The sequence below is a fragment of the Pteropus medius genome, unplaced genomic scaffold, assembly GCF_902729225.1.
Source record: "Pteropus medius unplaced genomic scaffold, Ma_sr-lr_union100, whole genome shotgun sequence".
Classification (NCBI taxonomy): domain Eukaryota; kingdom Metazoa; phylum Chordata; class Mammalia; order Chiroptera; family Pteropodidae; genus Pteropus; species Pteropus medius.
Genome location: NW_024349799.1, coordinates 11,013,868 through 11,032,842, shown reverse-complemented (window position 1 = coordinate 11,032,842; position 18,975 = coordinate 11,013,868). Strand labels below are relative to the sequence as shown.

Here is an 18,975-nt window from a genome sequence, read left to right as displayed (position 1 = left end):
GCCAGTTGAGCTCTGATGTGGATGCCCAGACTTTGGAATTGTTAATTGCCTCTTGGCTGAGGGCCTGCCTTTGCCCAGAGGTTAGCATGAGTACAGGGAGCAGCTGCAGGGCTTTAGGGGTGGAGGTTTCTACTGCTGTTCAGAGTGGACCCAGGAAGCAAACCTCTGAGAGGACAAGGGACAGAGCTGAGCTAAGCTGGGGAACCGCGGGAATAGGGGGACAGTAGAGATTGATGGGGTGGGTGATGGAGGTGAGCCCTGTAACTTGGAGCCCAGTGGTGCCACCAAAGACCACGGATATGAGCCTGCATAGGCCCATCCACAGCACCAGCGCCAGCGTGTTTGCTGCATGTCCTGCTTAGTCTCAGGGCAGGGTGAGGGCATGGTTGGGCTCAGGAGATGCTTTTCTCCAGCAAAAGGTCCATGGAGTCCTCTGTGTGAACTCACAACAGCAGGTTACTTGTTGCTGTTGGGATTTCTCTATTCAAGTCCTCAGCTGGAGTGGACTGTGAGTCCTTGAGAAAACTATTTGCCCTCTCAAAGCTCTGGTCCCCATCTTTATAATGTGGGGATAGCACTGTGCATCAAATAACTAAGAGGGCATTCTCTTTTGCTGCTGTTCACACATCTGTCTCTCCTTGTAAGCTCTGTGAGGCCCAAGACTGTGGTTACTACTGTGCCCAGCACAGTTCTAGGCACAGCAAGGGTGCAGGTGAACAGTGAGTGTGTGTGTGTTCACCCTGCTTCTCCGGTACTCTTGCTGAGCCCATCCCTGTCTTGGGTCTTCAGGGTGTGGCCATGGGTGTGTCTGTGAGTAAGTGTGCAGTGCATGCCTATGTACATGCTCACACTTGGGGATTGAGAGAGAGGATGGTAAGAGTGGCTACCAAATAACTTCCTGATATGATCCTGTCTTGGGCTCAGAGTGTACATGGAGCCCCAAGCTTTGCCTGTATTTACAGAACTTCCAAGCCACTAAGAGCCAGATCCAAGCTTTGTAGTTATGGAGGGGATGAGAATTGGGAATCTTTGGAAGGGGTTCATCTAGGAGGGCCTCCTGGGGCTGGAAGCCAGATTTTGAAGGTGAGAGACCACAGAACCCGGGAGGGGGAAAGGGCACTGCAGAGAGAGGCTCCACTGACCTGCTCTGAATCGGATCCTCCCCAGGTACTTGCCCCCTGACAGGGCTTTAAACCTCTGTGCCTTGGTCAGGCCTGGTTCGCCTGGCCAGCCCTCTCTGGACTCCGGCCTTCAGGTTTAGCCTGATGTCCACTTTTGAGCCCACAGTCCCAGGAATACTTTGATAATCCCCATGCAAGCTACTATGGAACCGCCACTCGAGACACACTGTGGACTCTGGGGTTGGGAGAGCTATGTCTCTAGGACATCTCCCATAATGGTCTAGAATGTGGTCGTCGAGGCTAGGTAGGAAGCAATGGAAGCTGTGGGAGACCAGAAGTCAGCAAGGCTTCTTCTCATCTCTGGGAGCCAGCCTGTGTGCTGGACGAGGCAGCCAGGGCTCTCCTGAAGATGTGTCAGGGCCTCAGGCTGTGGAGGGTAGGCTCAGTCCTTACACGGGGCTCTGTGACCAGTCCCTGGGCTCACCGAGTGTTAAGGTCTCTTGAAGGCACTCGGGTGTGGTAACCATCCACAGGCACAGCTTTGGGTTCTGGTCTGGTTCTGGGGATCTCTTTACAAACTCACTGAGGGCCGCCCACCTCTTCCCAAGCTAGCATTTATAATGATGCTAACTCCTGTTCATCCTTCAGTTCTCACTCAGATCTCACCTCTGAGAAAGCCCTCCCTGACCATCTCGGAACGAGGTTGGGCTCCCTCTCGTGTGCTGCTGCAGCAGCCTTCACTCTGAACCATGATTGCTGGTTACTTATCTGTCTTGAGCACCACTGTATCCCCTATGTCTGGCAATGCGCCTGACACTTAATAGTTGCTCAGGAAATTTCAGGAAATTGTGGTGGATGGGTGATGGATAGATGGATGGAAGGAAGGTATATCGAATATGAATACAGGCTCAGGAACCTTACAGAATCTGAACTTGATGGGTTCTTAAAACACTCTGTGGTTTGGTTTCCTCATTTAGTAGAATGAGGCTATTCATAGTCCTTATGTAACAGGGAGACTAGTTGTAGCAAATGAACCAACATGTGAAGTGCTTATAACAACCCTTGACACATAAGACACACAAGTGAACATTGCTTCTTGTGAACTATTACAGAAGAGAGAGACAGATGGGATTAGGCCTGGTTGGGTTAAGTATTGTGCTGGCTGGGAAATGGGTTGGGGCTCCCCTGAGACCCCGGTTCTGACCCTGTCCCCCACTCTGTTTCTTGTGCAGATGAGCAACAAGCGGTCCAACAGCTTCCGCCAGGCCATCCTGCAGGGGAACCGCAGGCTCTGCAGCAAGGCCCTGCTGGAGGAGAAAGGGCTGAACTTCTCACAGCGGCTGATCCGCCACGTGGCCTATGAGACCCTGCCCCGGGAGATTGACCGCAAGTGGTACTACGACAGTTACACCTGCTGCCCCCCGCCCTGGTTCATGATCACAGTCACACTACTGGAGGCAAGGACAAGCGTGGGGAAGGGGCGGTTCAGCCCGGAGGGGAGGGTGGGCCAAGAGGATATCTGAGATCATGACGGGGAGGGCAGCGTCGTCACCACCACCAAAAGGCAATAGCTGAAGAGCAAACAGCAGTTGTCATTGCAATTCAGGCCCCAATACAGGGCATACATACAGTGCTGTTATCACCCCTGGACCACAAAGATACTCCAAACATTGTTACTTCAGGCAATATTCACTGCAGCAAAATCCCCATATGACCACCCCCACCAAAACAGCAGCAACAAAAACAGTGTAATGAGTTCGTTCATTTGGGGGATTTAGCCAGGCTAACTCACTAAAATCAATTTATCTTAGTTCCTCCCCAAGTGAGTAACATGGACAAGTCATTCTTTCCCCCGGGACTCCATCTTCCACCTGCGAAGCAGGAAGATCCTGTCCTGTCCTTCTCCCATAGGCCTATTCTTGAGCAAGAGAATGGCTGGTGGTGCTTTCGGAACACAAAAGCATTGCACAAATGCTTATGGGAGGGAGTGTTTATGAGCAGGTAAAGGTGGGCTTGACATATTTTGAAAGAACATTCTCCCCTTAGGGAATCATTCAGACCAGTGTTATTCTAATAGTCTCCTGTTTATGCAACAGAATCCAAAGGTACCCCTTTCTGAATCAGGATCCATGTGTAAGGAACTCAGTTCCTTTGGCTGTTAAGCCCAAGAACCTGTGGGCCGCCCAACTTCAGCTCCTGAAAGGATGCTCAGCTTCCCTTTGGTGTTTTATAATCTCTACCATTTCTCTTCCAGAGCCACAGGGCTAATTAGCACCCCTGCATATGTTCTTGTAAAGTTCCTAATCAAACGGCAGGATCATTAAGCTTCATGGCATTCTTCTTCTTTTTTTCTAAATCAGAATAGCTGGTCTGCAGGCTAGAGCTCCTCTGTTTGTTGTTATGGCTTCATCCAAGTGTACATTGAAGTTGCGATTTTTCTGAGATATTCTTGGACTCGTTCTCCAAATGCTTACTGTGTTGGTCTATTTATTAACTTCGATTTGAAGACCAATAATAATGAGCTGCCTTGGAAGTTGTAATGTTGCCAGGCCACCTGCATCCTGTTAGGTGGACAGAATGGCACCCCAGAGAGCCCAGGGGAGTCCAGCAGCTGGGGGGCCTGAGCCATTCCAGGCTCAGCCCAGGAGGTTTTAACCCGACACTAATTACAGCTGTGTGTACGAAGGGCATGCCAGGGACCTGGCAGGCCTTCGTGTGTTTTATCTCTTTCAAAACTACGACTGCCCTGGAAGTGCAGGCATTCATATCCCCATTTTCAGATGAGGAAATCGAGAATTGGAGAACTCAAATAATTTGTCCAAGGTCATCCAGAGGAACCAGATTTTATGTCCAGCTTTGTTTCAAATTTCCAGAAACTTCAACTGAAATAACTGTTTCAAAGTCCTTGCACTAATGCTTAAAGCTTTTGTTTTACATACAGTTCTAGTAGCTTGGTTTTCTGATTCCATAACAGAGAGAAAATAGAAGGGACATGGTGGAAAGTTATTAGAAGGGACCCAGTCCTAGCCAGTGATAAAGAGTAGGAACCTGGTTACAGTACCTGTTTACAACCTGCTGACAACCTGGCTTTCCGGGAGAGGACAAAACAAAATTTAAAAGCAAACTTGAGTCTTAAAGAAACATAAGAATTCGGGGCCATTGAGTGTAAGAGTGAAAACCCCATCAATTGTTGGAGAAGACATCACTCTTATAGCCTAGATCAGTACCTGAGGCATCCTTAAAAGATTATACGTATACCCTGATTAAGAGCACAGAGACACGAATGATGCATTATAGAAAGTTCCAGGGAAAAAAAAAACAGTTAAATCCCTTTAGCGCTTAAATGAGTACGTTTCAGTCATCTGCAAAATCTACTTATGTGGAGTGTTGGTGAGAATGCAGAGAAATTGGGACACTTGTGCACTATTGGCGGGAGTATAAAACAGTACAGCCACTATAGGAAACATTATAGAAGTTCCTTGGAAAATTAAACATGGAATTACCATATGATCCAGCAATTCCACCTCTGGGTGTATATATACCCAAAAAGAATCAAAAGCAGGAACTCAAAGAGATATTTGAACACCTATGTTCATAACAGCATTATTTATGGTAACTAAAATGTGGAAGCCGCCCAGGTGTCCATCCGTGGATAAATATGCAGTCCACTGGATGGATAAGCAATATGTGGTTTGTACATGCAGTGGAATATTATTTATCCTTTAAAAAGAAGGAAATTCTGGTGCATGCTATAATATGGATAAACTTTGATGACTTTATGCTAAGTAAAATAAATTAGTCACAAAAGGATAAGACACTGTGTACCCAGAGTAGCCAGACTCACAGAGAATGGTGGTTTGCCAAGGACTGGGGGAAAGGGGAATGGGAAGCTCCTATTTAGGGGTTACCAAGTTTCAGTTTTGCAAGATGAAAAGACTTCTGTGGGTAGATGATAGTTGCCCAATGATGCGAATGTACTTAATGCCACTGAGCTGTATACTGAAAACTGATTAAAATGGTAAATTTTATGTTATATATATTTTACCACGGTTTTTGAAAATCAACTTATGTGGAATTGCTCATCCCGCAAATGGGTATGCGAATTATTACTGGAATGAAAGTTTAAACTCCTCCAAACTCTTCCTGCTTAGCACCAAGGAAGTGTGGGCAGAGACCATGTGACTTTTTTGTGAACATCTAACACAAAATCATCGAAGAGCAGTGGAGTAAGAGATGGCTGGGCTCTGGCCGTAGGGATGTCCCTCCTTCTCTGAGAAGGAAAGATGGCAACTTCTAGGAGGGGTTCCACATGTTAGCGCAAGAGGGGTTCCTGGGCAGCTTTGCCCTTAGTGCTAGGCCCTTTCTGTTCTGTGCTTTCATCCAGGTTGCCTTTTTCCTCTACAATGGAGTGTCGCTGGATCAATTTGTGCTCCAGGTAACCCACCCACAATACCTGAAGAACTCGCTGGTTTACCACCCACAGCTTCGAGCACAAGCTTGGCGTTACTTGACGTACATCTTCATGCATGCGGGGTGAGTACCCGTCTTCTTTCTCTCGATCATGTGTTCCTGTGGAAAAATAAGTGGCCCAGATGGCCTGGATTGAAATATATTTTTTAGTTCATTTTATCTACCTGGATACAAGATGTGAGGTGGTTTCTTGAAACTCAACTAATACCAAAATATGTGAGTTAATTATTGAGAGTGTATGGGAAAGGGAGAAAAATGCTCAAATTCTGCAGTGAGATCAGCACAAACACATATAACATTTGAGTCTGTGTACTTGTTAGAGGCGGGTTAGAAACTTGCTCCAAGATTCCCAGTGGCCAAAGCGAAGAGGAAAATGCGGTCACCTACTAAGTTCATTGTTTGTAAATTGTGTGTGTGCGTGTCTCCATAAGTGAAATAAAGGACAGATTTATTGAAACTGCCTTCCGCCCAAGGTGCTTTCCATATATGGTGAGAGTCTTCTTGGGGAATTCTGGCAATACTTACAGTTTCTGTTTACAGAGCCATGTGGCCTTTTTCAGGGCTGGAATGCAATTAGTTTTCACTGGTGTTTCTTACCCCAGTGAAAATAATAAGGCCAGGTGCCCACCCAGGCCCAAGTCTCTTGAAGAGCACTATCTTGGTTAGAGATCATTTTTATGCAGTGGAAGTGCTGAGTTTGGAAAGCAGAGTCCCTGGACACCAGACCACTATGGTGTCTTCTGCAGCCTCTCTAGGGAGAGAAACAAAGGAGCTACTGTTAGTCTGGAAAAGCATCAGGGGATGACTATCCCTGGAGTTGGAAATGAGAAGAGGATCACTATGGCCCCGTGGTTCTATCAGTTTTGTTTCTTGGCAGAAAGCCCCACAGTGGCCAGGAGGGAGCCCCACTGTGAGCCTCCCTTCCTCCTGAGCTTCTGAAACAGCACAAATACCAATCCTTAATTGGCTGCACCAGCTGGGTGGGGGCTTTGGGGTGAGGAGACATTTTGATCGTGTCCGATGGATGTCTCCACTCTGAACCAGAGGGAACTGTTGGCACAGACTGTTTGCCTTGCCTGCTGTGTCCCAGACTTTGATCTTGCAGGGCTAAGGAGCAGGGTGAGTGAGACATGTCATGCATCTTTCTTTTCATGAGCTACGAGATGGAGACAACAGGAAGCAGGGGGCTTCTTTGCCCAGGCTACCTACCTAATTGGCAAGACTGCCCTCTGGCCTTTTCCGATCCCTTAGAGTGAGGAGACTGGACAAAGTCTCTAAGGTCTCCTTGTCCATTTTCTGCCTCCAAGAGCTGAAAGCCAGGAGTGGCCAGGGCACAGGTGCCCTCAGCCGAGGCCCAGAGTGGTGGCCTTGGGTCTTTTTCTGGCCACTGCTTCTAGTGGAGCCATGCCTGTCAGGGAGAGCCCTGGAAGGATTCTCCAGGCCTGTGATTCTGAGGAAGGGGTTTTGGGCTGGTGCTGCTACAGGCGGGAGATAAGGACAGCTGGCCAGCACCTAGGGAAAGCCCAGCAGGTGACCTGTTACTCAGGGTCAGGGCCTGTGAATTCAGAAGTCACTGTGGTAGAGAAGAAAAGGCTTGGTTTGGGAAACAGGGGCTCTGGGCTCCCCTCACCTGACCTTTTCTAGGCAGGTTCTAGACTGTAAACCAGGGAGACAGGACTAAAAAACTTCTGAGGTCTCTCTGACTATGAGTCTGATGCAACCACCCAGCTCCTTTTCAGTGAATTTTTTAGACATTTATGATCTAGAATCCTTTAGCTGACATAGTCAGGGGGGCCTAGAAGATTTCAGGCATGGTGGGAATTTGGGACAGACCCCGATACGAAACATGAGCTACCTCACAGGAGCCCTTCTAGGTAAGCAGGTGCCCACATACACGGCAGAGCAGTTGGCCTCCAGGCCAGGTCCCCAGGGAGCTGTCTAGCTGCTGCAAGGTGCTTTGTAAACTAGAAAGCACACATCCATGTAATAATAGTAATGTTACAATCTTTTCTAGTAACATATACACTCAGCTAGACACCATTTAGCAACAAGGTCTGGTCACAAGCATGTGATAGCATAAAAAGGAAGGCATTCACAGGGTAAGAAAATCCAACCCTGAGAGTTTGAGAGTAGAATGGGTCCTTTCTCACACTAGGAGGGAGAAGCCTCCCCTATGAGATTTTAAGTGACAACTTTGAATTATTAAGTTCTAAGAGACATTTCTAATGCCTGCACTTGTTTTGAAAACATTTTTCTCTTTAAATATCAGTATCTCTTGGATGTGGTTCCATAGTGTAGCGGTTAGCATGTCTGTTTTACATGTAGAAGGTCCTGGGTTCATGCCCCAGTGGAGCCACGGTCCATGGTCTACAGCCATGCCACCCTGAACAAGCCCGATATCTGATCTCAGAATCTAACCAGGGTCGGGCCTGGTTAGTACTTGGATGGAAGATTACCTAGGAAGACCAGGTACTGTAGGCATAAATAATAATAAATAATAAAAAAATAAATAAAATAAAATAAAAATAAATATCAGAAACAAGAGCAAGCCAGAGAGCCCTCGTGGCCTGGTGAATGGATCTGGTCCTGCACATCAGAGACCTGGTCTGTGATCCCAGCCTGGCCACTAACCAGTTGTGTGACTCTAAGCTAGTCAGTGGCCTCTCTGAGCCTTGGCTTTTCATGTGTCAACCACTGGAGCTACTGGATCTTGACCGTGGTTAGCCCCTCTTACTATGGCAAGTACAGACACCGCCAGTTACTGCCCAGGCCCTGCACATGTGTTCCTGTCTCAAGTGGTAGGGAAGATTTGGAAGGAGCACTCTTTCCAAGATGATCTGTCTGCATTGTAATTCCTGCCCGCCTCCCCTACCTGTAACCATGAGCTCCTCAAAAGCAGGTATAGGATCTTGTTCACTACTGGATTCCCAGGACCTTGACATATAGTGTTCATTGAAGAATGAATGAATGAATAGACTGTGGTCTCTCTGTACAGGATAGAACACCTGGGACTCAACGTGGTGCTGCAGCTCCTGGTGGGGGTGCCCTTGGAGATGGTGCATGGAGCAACCCGCATTGGGCTTGTCTATGTGGCCGGAGTTGTGGCAGGTAGGCAGGTGGGCCCCAAGTTCATAGGGGAAACCTCCCCAGGGTGTCTGGGAATCCCCATGGGGTCGGGCAAGTCTCAGGCTTCTAGGAGACCCAGGACCTTCATCACCGAGGCTCCTGACTACTAGGGTTTTCCTCCAGACAAATCTCCCCATCTCTCCTGGGAGGCTAGAAAGGGAACTGCCACCCAGAGAGGGAGGCATGCAATGACAAAGGGAAGGAGTGCACAACAAGATTTGAAATAGGCAGACTGACCAGACTTCTAGACTTTCCACCATCATGTTGTAGCTGTGTGAGCTTGAGAAAATGCCTTAACTTCTCTTGGCCCCATTAAACTTTAAGGGGGAACTAGTAAGACCTGAGGTGACAAATAGAGTAACAGTGTTATGTAAACTGCAGGGGCACAGTGAGATTCCTGTGGGGACATCCAGGGTATGAGTTAAGCCAAGTACCTCTCTGGCCAGGCCAGCCACTGTCCCCTTGATTGACCCATTGCTGATAGGAGAGTGTCTGGTTTAGGAAGTAGTGAGCACTCATGCCGACTGGAGGAGTCTAGGACCCCCTGCTGACTTGGCTCACGTGGCAGGTGATCATAGCCTTGGGGACAGTAGCAATGTGACTTCTCTTTCCCCTCCCCAGTGGGGGGTGAAGGTCTGGGGTGAGGTGGGGAGAGCAGAGCAGATTTTTGCAGGAAAGACCTGCACCAGCCAGGCTTCCGAACAGAGGGATCTCCCTCGTGATGTTTCCAACTTTGTTGCTGGATTTTTTTTTTTAAACAAGGTTTGCCGCCTCAGCTCTTCACCTTGACAGCTGTGCCCAAGGGAGCTTTGTGTGTATGTTTAAGTAAGATCTTAATCCTTTCTGAGTGGCATTAAAGTTGTCATTAGGAGAGTGGGGCAGCGTAAGCCTTGTAAACAACAGGCACGCAAGGACCCTGGGAATAACTGAAGTGACTTCAGGAATCGAAAGGGGAAGGGTCCCACCCCATGTCTGCAAGGCTGGTTTGTGCTAGTTTGTGAACGCTCAGCCTAGGCGATTGGTTCGGAGCTGCCTCTTTCACTCCTCTATGTGCTGGGGTTAAAAACTTGGCCACTTTGGACAGCACCCATGCCAGCTTCTCCCAGAATCTAGCACCTTCCACATCCTCGAACAGAGGTCCTATGAACATCTCTGTGTGCCAGACCCACTCAGCCACCCACACACCCCAGGCCTTGACATCTGGGGATTTATAGCCACATTTTCCATACCTAGATAGAGACCCAGATGGTTAATGGCAAGGAACAGGAAATACACCCGTAACACTTGCAGTTAGTAGTCAATTAGATGGGAGTGCCAATAACCCAGAAGACAGAAATAAGATTCAAAATGACTCAGGCCTCAGCAAAACCAGATGACACACAGCGGGGAGACAGTGCAGGTATCATTCCCAGTGATACTAGTGCAGAGTGGGATGGTGCCCAGACAGAAGGGCGGGCTTGCCAACTAAACACAAGGGTGTGGGGCTGAATTGCAAAGCAAATGTTGTACACTATTTTGTCTGAGTCATTGATTCAGACCTGAGGACACCCTGGTCACAACATATCATGTTATTTATCTCCAGGATTGGGTTGACTGATCCACCTGTACCTCTTCCTCCCTCTCTGCTCAGAAAGGGGGCCTGTTGACAGACAGCAAGACCCTGACTGGATAGCCAGTAGTTATCAAGTGCCTGCCCTGTGCAGGGCATGTTTAATCCTCACAGCAGCTCCATAAGGCAGTACTATTACTCTCTGCCTGTTACAGATACAGAAACTGAGGCTTAGAGAGCCTAAAGGACTTGCCCAAGAAGACACAGTTGGAAGTGGTGGAGCTGGGCTCAAACCTGGGCTGTCTGACCCCAAAGGCTGTGCTCTAAATTACTACCATGTTAAGAGAATTAAAAGGCAAGCCTCTTCCTTTGCGCAGATGATTTGTTGTCAGAAGCCAAGGGCGGTCTTAACATTGGGTCCTGCTCTTTAATTCCTGCCCAATGAAAATATTCCAAATCCAAGGCCATCACATTTTGTAACAATGATAGCTAACCTCTGCTCAGCACGTCGGGTACTCGGAGCATGCAGTAAGGGTTCACATGTGCTATCTGCTATATTCATTACAACCATCTTATGAAGTGGGTACTATCACTCTCGCTTTACAGACCATTCAGAGCAGTGAAACAACTTGTTCAGTTTGCTCAGCTAAGAAACACTAGGCCTGGAGTAGAAGCCATTCCTCTGCCCTGTGCTTTTAACCAGTGCTTGAGGCCAATATGAATTTTACTTCTGGCTAACAATTGTATGGCTAACCATTTAAATACTTTAAAAACCAGTATCTTAAATGGCCCACCAAGCCTTTATTATAGATTATATAGATCATAAGGCACATGTGCATCCCCAGAGCCTAACTCAGAGTTTGGCACATGTTAAGCTACAACTATTTGTAGAATAAATGAAAGAATACATAAATAAAGTTACATTGCTTAAAGGGAGAGAGAGGTCCTGCTGATTTTTATTTGTATTTTTTTAAGGGCCAAGAGAGATGTTGGAGAACACTTGCTTAAATTGTCCAGGGTAAAATTATCATAGCTGTACATTACAGGAAAGTCACTAATTTATCCACATGCTAGCGTGGACCCTGAATTTTAGAGGGAGAATTCATAGCCTTGACTAGAACTATCCCTTTGGCCTGCTACTGTGCCATTCTCTCGTCATTCTCTGCTACTATGACCTCCACAGAATCAGTATTGGCCTTATTGAACTGTCATCTACTACGTTCATACAGCTTTTTAGGGATCCTGCCCGGTCCAGGCTTTCTGCCTTGGGCTGGCCTTTATTACTGTGTTGATATGCATACATGCCTTGTTTGTATTTGATCTTTCCTAGTTCTTCTAGTGCAAGGCTCATCTTCAGTCACTTGAGTAAAGTCTTTATGCCACAAAGGGGAGAGCAGACCCAGATCTGAGGCCAAGACTCGGAATATTAAATTTCTGATCTGGAAGGGAACCTTGAAGTCCTCTCCAGTGGGTGGCAAACTATGCTTCCCAGGCCCCTACCCCATTCAGCCAGAGCGGCTCTCAGGCTCTCTGTATGCTGTTCTGTGGGGTAGGGTCTGGGTAAGATGTCCTTTGAAAAAAGGATTTCACTGCTCAAAAGTTGGAAAGCCTTAGACCTCCTCATTTCACAGATGTGAAAACTGAAGCTCGAGGTTACACAACTAGCCGGCCATACCCTCATTCCATACTTCTGCCACAATCCCAGGCTGACCCCTCATCCTGGGGTCAGTACTCTAACCCAGATCCATGCGTCGGGTGAGGGAAAGGTCAGTGTGTGGCGGCTGGACTCTGGAGACACCCCTGATGCCTCTGCCCATGGTAGACCATAATGGGGAGGCCAAGGGAGCAGAATCTGGGCTGGTTTGTAGGAACTTGTGCTGAGGAAAGAGGCCAGCCCAGGGAGCTGGGGCTTCCTCTGTCCCAAAGGTAATTAATGAGGAGCAAGCAGTTTGGGCAGCCAGCCCTCGCTGCTGTGCAATGCAGCCTTCTCAGCCAGCTCACCAGAAGAGCGTGGGAATCCTTTGTCATGCAGATCCCACTGCTGACTGTTTGCCACCCTGGGATTTTTTTTTCCCTTGTTATATATGGTTGACCCCGTGACTAAGAAAAGAAAGAAAGAAAGAAAGAAAAGGAAAAGAAAGGAAAGAAAGAAAGAGTTATCTGACAATAGATCAATACCTAATTTAAGCCAGAGGGAAGGCATGAAAGGGGAGAAGAGAGATTTATAGTTGCCCTGGGAGGGCAGAAGGACTTGGGAGTTCTCAGTTGATAGTTTGCTCTTTCCTGGGAAATTACATCCCCCCTGAGACCAAAGAATCTGTTGTGGGGATCTCTTCCTTGAAGGATCTCAGTGAGCTGAGGAGCCTTGAGAGAGGTGTGACAGGTATGCAGTGAGAAAGCAAATGATATTACAGGGGCTCTCCATACCCAGGGTGTCAGGTGTTCTGGTTCCTGGACTGGATTCAGCCACCTCCTAAGTAGCAGACCCTCCATCCCTAAAGAACCTGCAGAATTTGGCCTTCTGCTTGTCCCTCATCTTTGCAGCCAGGCAGCAGCTAATTGGCTCATGAGCCTGCAGGCATTTTCCAGTGGTGATTTCTGCACACTCACCCAGGCCAGCCACCTCTCATCCTCTGAGCCCTGGGCTCTACCTCCCAGTTATTTTTAGTCTCCTATGTCCTTCCCTGGAAGCCAAAGCATTGATCACACTTAAATGAGACCAGAACAATACATTTCCCATCTCCTCTCTGCCCAGCTTTCCTCCCACTACAAAAGTTTATTGTCCCCCAGACCAGGAGTCTGTACCCTTCTTTCCCCCAGAGGGTATGACATCACTCTCTCTCTTCCTGGGGACTTTTCAAGGACATTTTTCCTCCAAAGTAGCCCCATTTGCTCATGAGATCCTGTTGGCCTTTTGTGATTTCACTCGGCTGGAGGAAGGTTGGAGGCGATTTAAGCAGGTTTCTAGATGCTGTTGAGCAGAGAGAGCGAAAGTAGAGAGCGGAGGTTGACTTCTTTACCAGTTTGGGTAATGGCTGCTGTTGCGGCCAAGAGCACAAGTTTTGTGTCAAGCAGACTTGAACTCCAATCTGGGTTCCAGCATTTCCTACCAGCTGACTCTGGGCTCAGTCTCTTTATCTCTGCAATGAGGCTACTAGTACCTTTCTCAAAGGGTTTGTCTTGAGGGTTAAAAGGGAGAATGTATGTAAAATGCTTGGCCAGTGTCTGACACACGGTGCCCTATAAATGGTAGCTGTTTCTGCAACAAAGTTTGTTAGTGCTCCAGAGCCCTGAGATGGCACATCGTGAGGCAGAGGTTGGATTGAGAAGCAGATGCTCCCTTTCCCCCACTGAATATTTGTTCTCCATCTGTAAAAGGAGAAGTTTGAATTAAATGGTTCTTCCAGCCGTAAATTAATCCTCTAGGAGGCTCCAAGGAGACATGGGATCAAGGGAGGAAGAGACTTCTGCTCTGGGGTCTTACCCCTGAGGCTGCAGCATCTGAGGGCCTGAGGCTGGGATGAGGACCCGCTTCCAGAATTATTGAATCCTCTCTCTGTCTGTTCCCAGGATCCTTGGCAGTGTCTGTGGCTGACATGACCGCGCCGGTTGTGGGCTCCTCTGGAGGGGTGTATGCACTTGTCTCTGCCCATCTGGCTAACATCGTGATGGTGAGTGCCTCCTGTCCCAGCATGCCATTCTTGGCCTCCCCTCTGCCATCACTGGGCCTACGTGTTAATCGACTGGAACTAGGTTTTGGATCCTCATCCACGCTCCAGCCCAGGCCCAGCAGGCACCAGGCAGACCTGGCTTCTAGCAGAGTTCACAGACACTGCTCACCCTCTGTGGGCCCACTGCAAATGGAGCCCCTCCATATATGATTCCTATTTTATCCAGTCATGGCTTTGCCTACGAATTAGCCCATCTCCCTATTCTACCTCTTTCCCACTTGGCAACTTTAAAAAGTGCTAAAATTCTTGACCACTAGCACACATCATAATTGTAATTCTTTGTCATAGATTGTTAAAAATAAAGGGACCTTAAAGATTATGGCATTGAAATTGTCGAATCGGAAAAAAGGCTCTGAGAGGTTAAGTGATTTGTCCAAAGGCTCAGTCAAGTGTGTGGCAAAATTGAGACTTGAACCCACATTGCCTGAAAAGCATTTAAATGTTGTTCCCTTATATCAGCTTGTCACAGTGGTAGGACACCACTGTTTCTTTTCTCACGCTCTTCTTTGCCTTTTCCTGAAAGGCCAGATAGTATAAGGGTTAGGAGCGTGGCCTGTGGAGCCAGTTAGCCTAGATTTGAATCCCAGCAGCTCACTTCCTGAAGAGTGACCTTGGGCAAGTGACTTAACTACTTTGTGCCTGTTTCTACATCTGTGAAATAGGATGATATGCGATAAATGAGATAAAGTGAAACTAATCATTCATTATAAGTATTAACTTAATTCTCTGATCCTTGCAGAAGAGACCGTGGTGGACTGCGAATAGACAGGATCTTTAAGGAAAGAAATTAGAATTAATCTGCTAGTGTCGAAGGTGGTGAGGGGAAAACTACTTTTTTGTTTTACAGATAGTCCGAAGTTTGGAGGCCAAAGGAGGAGTCACCAGCAGTGCTTGTCTAACTCCGGCTAATGCCCCTGCTGGCCAGGAGCCTCCAGGCAGGGCCTAGGTCTTACTCATCTGTTTCCCAAGTGCCTGGCATAGGGCTGGACACGTTAGATGGTGCCCACTAAGTTTTGGTTGATAAAGGAAGGACTCAATGAATGAACAATGTCGGGAAAAGGCAGAGCTTCTCTCTGGGGTCCATCACCGTCTGCACCTCGTGGCAGATGTGTGAATACTCAGTTACAAACAGTTTTTGGAGTAACTCAATTCTCCCATTTCATCTTTGTTATTGCCACTCTCACCTGCCCTGCTCCTTAACACCATTCCTTTTCTTTTCACCGGAGCCCCTTCATATATTGAAAGAGAGAGGAAGAGAGAGAAAAAAGGAAGAGAGGGCCAGAGAGACCGTCAGGCACTGACTACACTTGCTACTTGCCTGAATTTTGGCAACTTCAAATGAGCACTTAGAGAACGACAGCAGGTTTGGGCCAGCCTGTGTGCATATGCGAGTCTGAGTGTGTGTGCGTGTGTGTGTACGCGCGTGTGCACGCGCACACACACACACGCACACGGTCTGCTGAGAACCTGGGAGCACAGGGCTGCCTCACATGGCCCTCTTAAATGGGTCATTCTGTATCAGTGCCACTGCTTTCCCCAGACACAGCTTTTCCTCTGAATTTCTACTGCTCCACTCCCCCCTCCCCCTGCCCCAATTCCTGCTTAATGACCCCCCTTCTTTCCCCCCTAAGATGTGTCTGTGTGTAAGGAGGTGAACAAGCACCACCAAGAGAACATGGGAAAGAGGAAACAAACAGAAGTTCATAAAGATGCCTGTTTCCACCCCCTTTCCCACCGTGTGGGGCACAGCCCTGATGCCCCAGGAGTTCCCATGGTGAGGGCAGACCACCCCAAGAACCATGGGCTGGGGCACGGGGTTGAGGAGGGAGGTGCGAAAGCACTTTTGTTCCAGCTTACGCTTTTTTCTGGCACGTAGCCCATGCCTGTGGCAGTGGTGATGAGCAGTCCCACCCGAGAGCCCATGGCCCTTCCAGAAGGATTCGGCTTTCCCTGGCCCACTGGGAGCTTTGCAGTCCCCAGAGCATGGCATATGGTAGCTTTTCCCTCGAAAGTTGTATAGTGCCTATTTGACAAGGAAAAAAAATACTTACTTTTCTCATTAAAAAAAAGGTTGATTTCTTTTTATTAGGAGGCCACGTTTATCCAAATTAATTCCATGCCCAGCAGTTCAGAGATGCATTGGGTCAAGCCATATGAAATTGCCGGTTCTGTGAGTCAGGAGCATTTAAACACTGGCAATTTCATAGAGTTCAACTGAATAGATATACTATCGATTTTAATTCCAAAATATGATTGGTCAGTATCTGTGTACACAATAAAACACCTTGTCAGAACAAAAAGGAGAAAAAGTGTAGACCTGGCAGTCAGGAGCTCTGGATTTGAGTACTGGCATCACCATTTTTATAGCTGCGAGCTCCCTAACTTCTCAGAGCCTTAGTTCTCTCATCTGTAATACAAGGTAGTTGTAAGAAAGACATGAAAGAAAAATGGATATGAAAATGTTTTCTCTATGGCGAATCACCATATAGCTGAGAGATACTATATATGTGTTTCTGTGTGTATATATTTATATATATTTGTATACGTGTAATTTTTTATCTTTATAAATTCTGCCTTATATCTCCACAGAGAATAACCAGAAAATGTGTCCTTTTTACTCTAGATACATAATAGAAAAATGTTTAACACTTCTGTTCTCAGTCTGTCTGTTTAAATGAGCAATTCTGCTTTAAAGTATGTCTTATTTTTCATAAAAACACTTCGCGTTTCAAAAAGTTTTCAGTTTACATCACAGGATTAAATTCAGAAACTATTTCAACAAAAGATCTAGATGGCATAAAAGACCTAAAACCAAGACTTCTTATCTTATAAACACTGGAAAAATGAAGATATACATAACTAAATAATTTATTCATTGTCATTCGCTGGGCTAGATTTTCATTTTTAAATATACAAGACATTTACTCAGATTTTGCTCCATATGATAGGTGTTTTCCTAAAATGTTTGAGATCTGAATTTTTGCAAATGGAACCATATTGTCAAAGGAAAGAATATCGTCTAAAAGACACAAAAAATTCCTATGTTATAAGATTCGCTTTATTAAGTAAAAATCCTTTTGTAGGACAAATAATTACTCCTTGATTTATCTGTGTTATGCTTTCCTATTTTCCGTGTTGGGTTTTCTTGAAGTCATTTGACAAGGAACTGTTTCTACCTGAGATATGTAAAGCTGTGTTGGAACAGAAGCTCCCTGCCTGGGTTTCAGCCTCTGAGCTCTTAACTGGTTGGGTGAGCAAGATTCCTAGGGGACTGGCTACTGCCTTGTTTGCCCTAGGTGAGTCACTATCTCACCCTAAGAGGCTCTGGGAAAGAATGAAATTAAGGGCCCTGCAGGCTTTTCAACATTTACAGCAGCAGCAGTGCTGGCTGTGTGCGAGACTTTTGTCTTCTTTCCTGTTGTTTAACTGCACTCATTTTGTTGGAGGGAATAATGGATTGGGAATATGAGGCAGCTGGTGGGAAAGGTGACTTTCTAATTTAACCTTTCAACCGTTTGGGACACTGGCAATTTATTGGTAGTGGTTCAGTTTGGGGGCAGGGCGCAGCTGGGGCATCCAGCAAGGACAGACAGCACAGACGGACAGAACAGGACCCTGTCCCAGAAGTGTGGGCAGGCAGAGCCCTAGCCTGGGAATTATCAATCTCGCCAATAAGTCACTGTGACCTAGAACTAGCCCTCCTGCACCCTCAGTTTCTTCTTCCTGAAAATGCAGGACAGAGGGTGTGACCGGATCCGCTTGGCAAGCTCCTATGCCTTTAGGGGCCAGGCAGGTATTATAAATGAAATTGGCCTGGGAGCACTGCGGCAAAACCGTTGGAGCTCCCAGATATGTCCAAAGTCATTGTCTTTCAAAAGTTTTAAAGCAGCTGAGCAAGGCAAACTCACTGTCTTTGCCTCAGATCTAGACACTAATGTCAGACATTTATACAATGTTTACCATTTATACAATGTGCTGGTCAGTGTTCTTCGTGCTTTATATGTATTAATTTTACCTTCACAACTACCCGGTGAGGTTATTAATTGAGATAGGCACTATTGTTGTTTCAAATTTACAAATGAGGACACTGGAGAAAAAATGAGTTCTAAGCCACAATGGTCTTGCCAGACCAAAATTATGGATGGTACTTTCTAAGACAGATCGCAAATGGGATGAGAGGCAGCTTGGGCCTCAGCTGACGGAGAGAGCAGCCAATGCATTCTAGACTTACTTTGCCTGATATTATCACTCAGAACTCAGTGAATGAGACACCATGCTCAGGTAAGATATTCAGAGGATTTTTACAAGGAAAGGGATGTTAGAAGTGTTCTGAATCACTTTTGTTTTTAATTGTGGTAAATAAACATATCATGATTTAACCTTAACCATGTTAAGTGTACAATTCAGTAGTCCTAAGTATAGTCACGTCATTGTGCAACCATCACCACCATCCACCCACATAACCCTTTTCATCTTACAAAACTGAAATTCTATACCTATAAAACACTAACTCCCCATTTCTCCCTTTCCCTAGTCCCTAGCAACCACCATTCTACTTTCTGTTTCTACGAATTTGACTACTCTAGGTACCTCATAAGTAGAATCATACAGTATTTGTCCTTTTGTGACTGGCTTATTACATTATCTTAAGGTTCATTCATGTAGCATGTGTCAGAATTTCCTTCCTTTTTAAGGCTGAATAATATTTCATTGTATGGCTATACCACATTTTGTTTATCCATTTATTTGTCAGGAGGCACTTGGGTGGCTTCCACTTTTGGGCTGTTTTGAATAATACTGCTATGAACGTGGGTATCACTTTTAAGTAAGAATTAAGACACCTGCATGGGCATCACAGGAAGGCAAAACCTGGCTGTACAGTGGCAGGAAGAACTTTTCTATAATTAGAGAGCCTCTTCACAGGCCTGCCTCAGGAGGTAGTAAGCTCCATGTTGCAGGGGCTGAAGGGCCGTTTTGT

General features: G+C 46.6%; 1 protein-coding gene and 1 pseudogene across 3 annotated transcripts in view; both read left to right on the top strand.

Annotated features, from left to right (window-relative positions):
• Positions 1 to 18,975, top strand: part of RHBDL3 (rhomboid like 3) — a 56,197-nt gene that overhangs the window by 29,223 nt on the left and 7,999 nt on the right. For 2 of the 3 annotated variants that reach the window (XM_039886013.1, XM_039886011.1), the window contains one exon: positions 13,837 to 13,937. In XM_039886013.1, the coding sequence (XP_039741947.1) occupies positions 13,837 to 13,937 (101 nt within the window). Of the gene's footprint in view, positions 1 to 2,353; positions 2,579 to 5,505; positions 5,655 to 8,586; positions 8,700 to 13,836; positions 13,938 to 18,975 lie in introns of those variants that run through there. The other variant, XM_039886010.1, reaches the window with a different exon arrangement.
• LOC120621327 (uncharacterized) lies at positions 7,957 to 8,072 on the top strand (annotated as a pseudogene).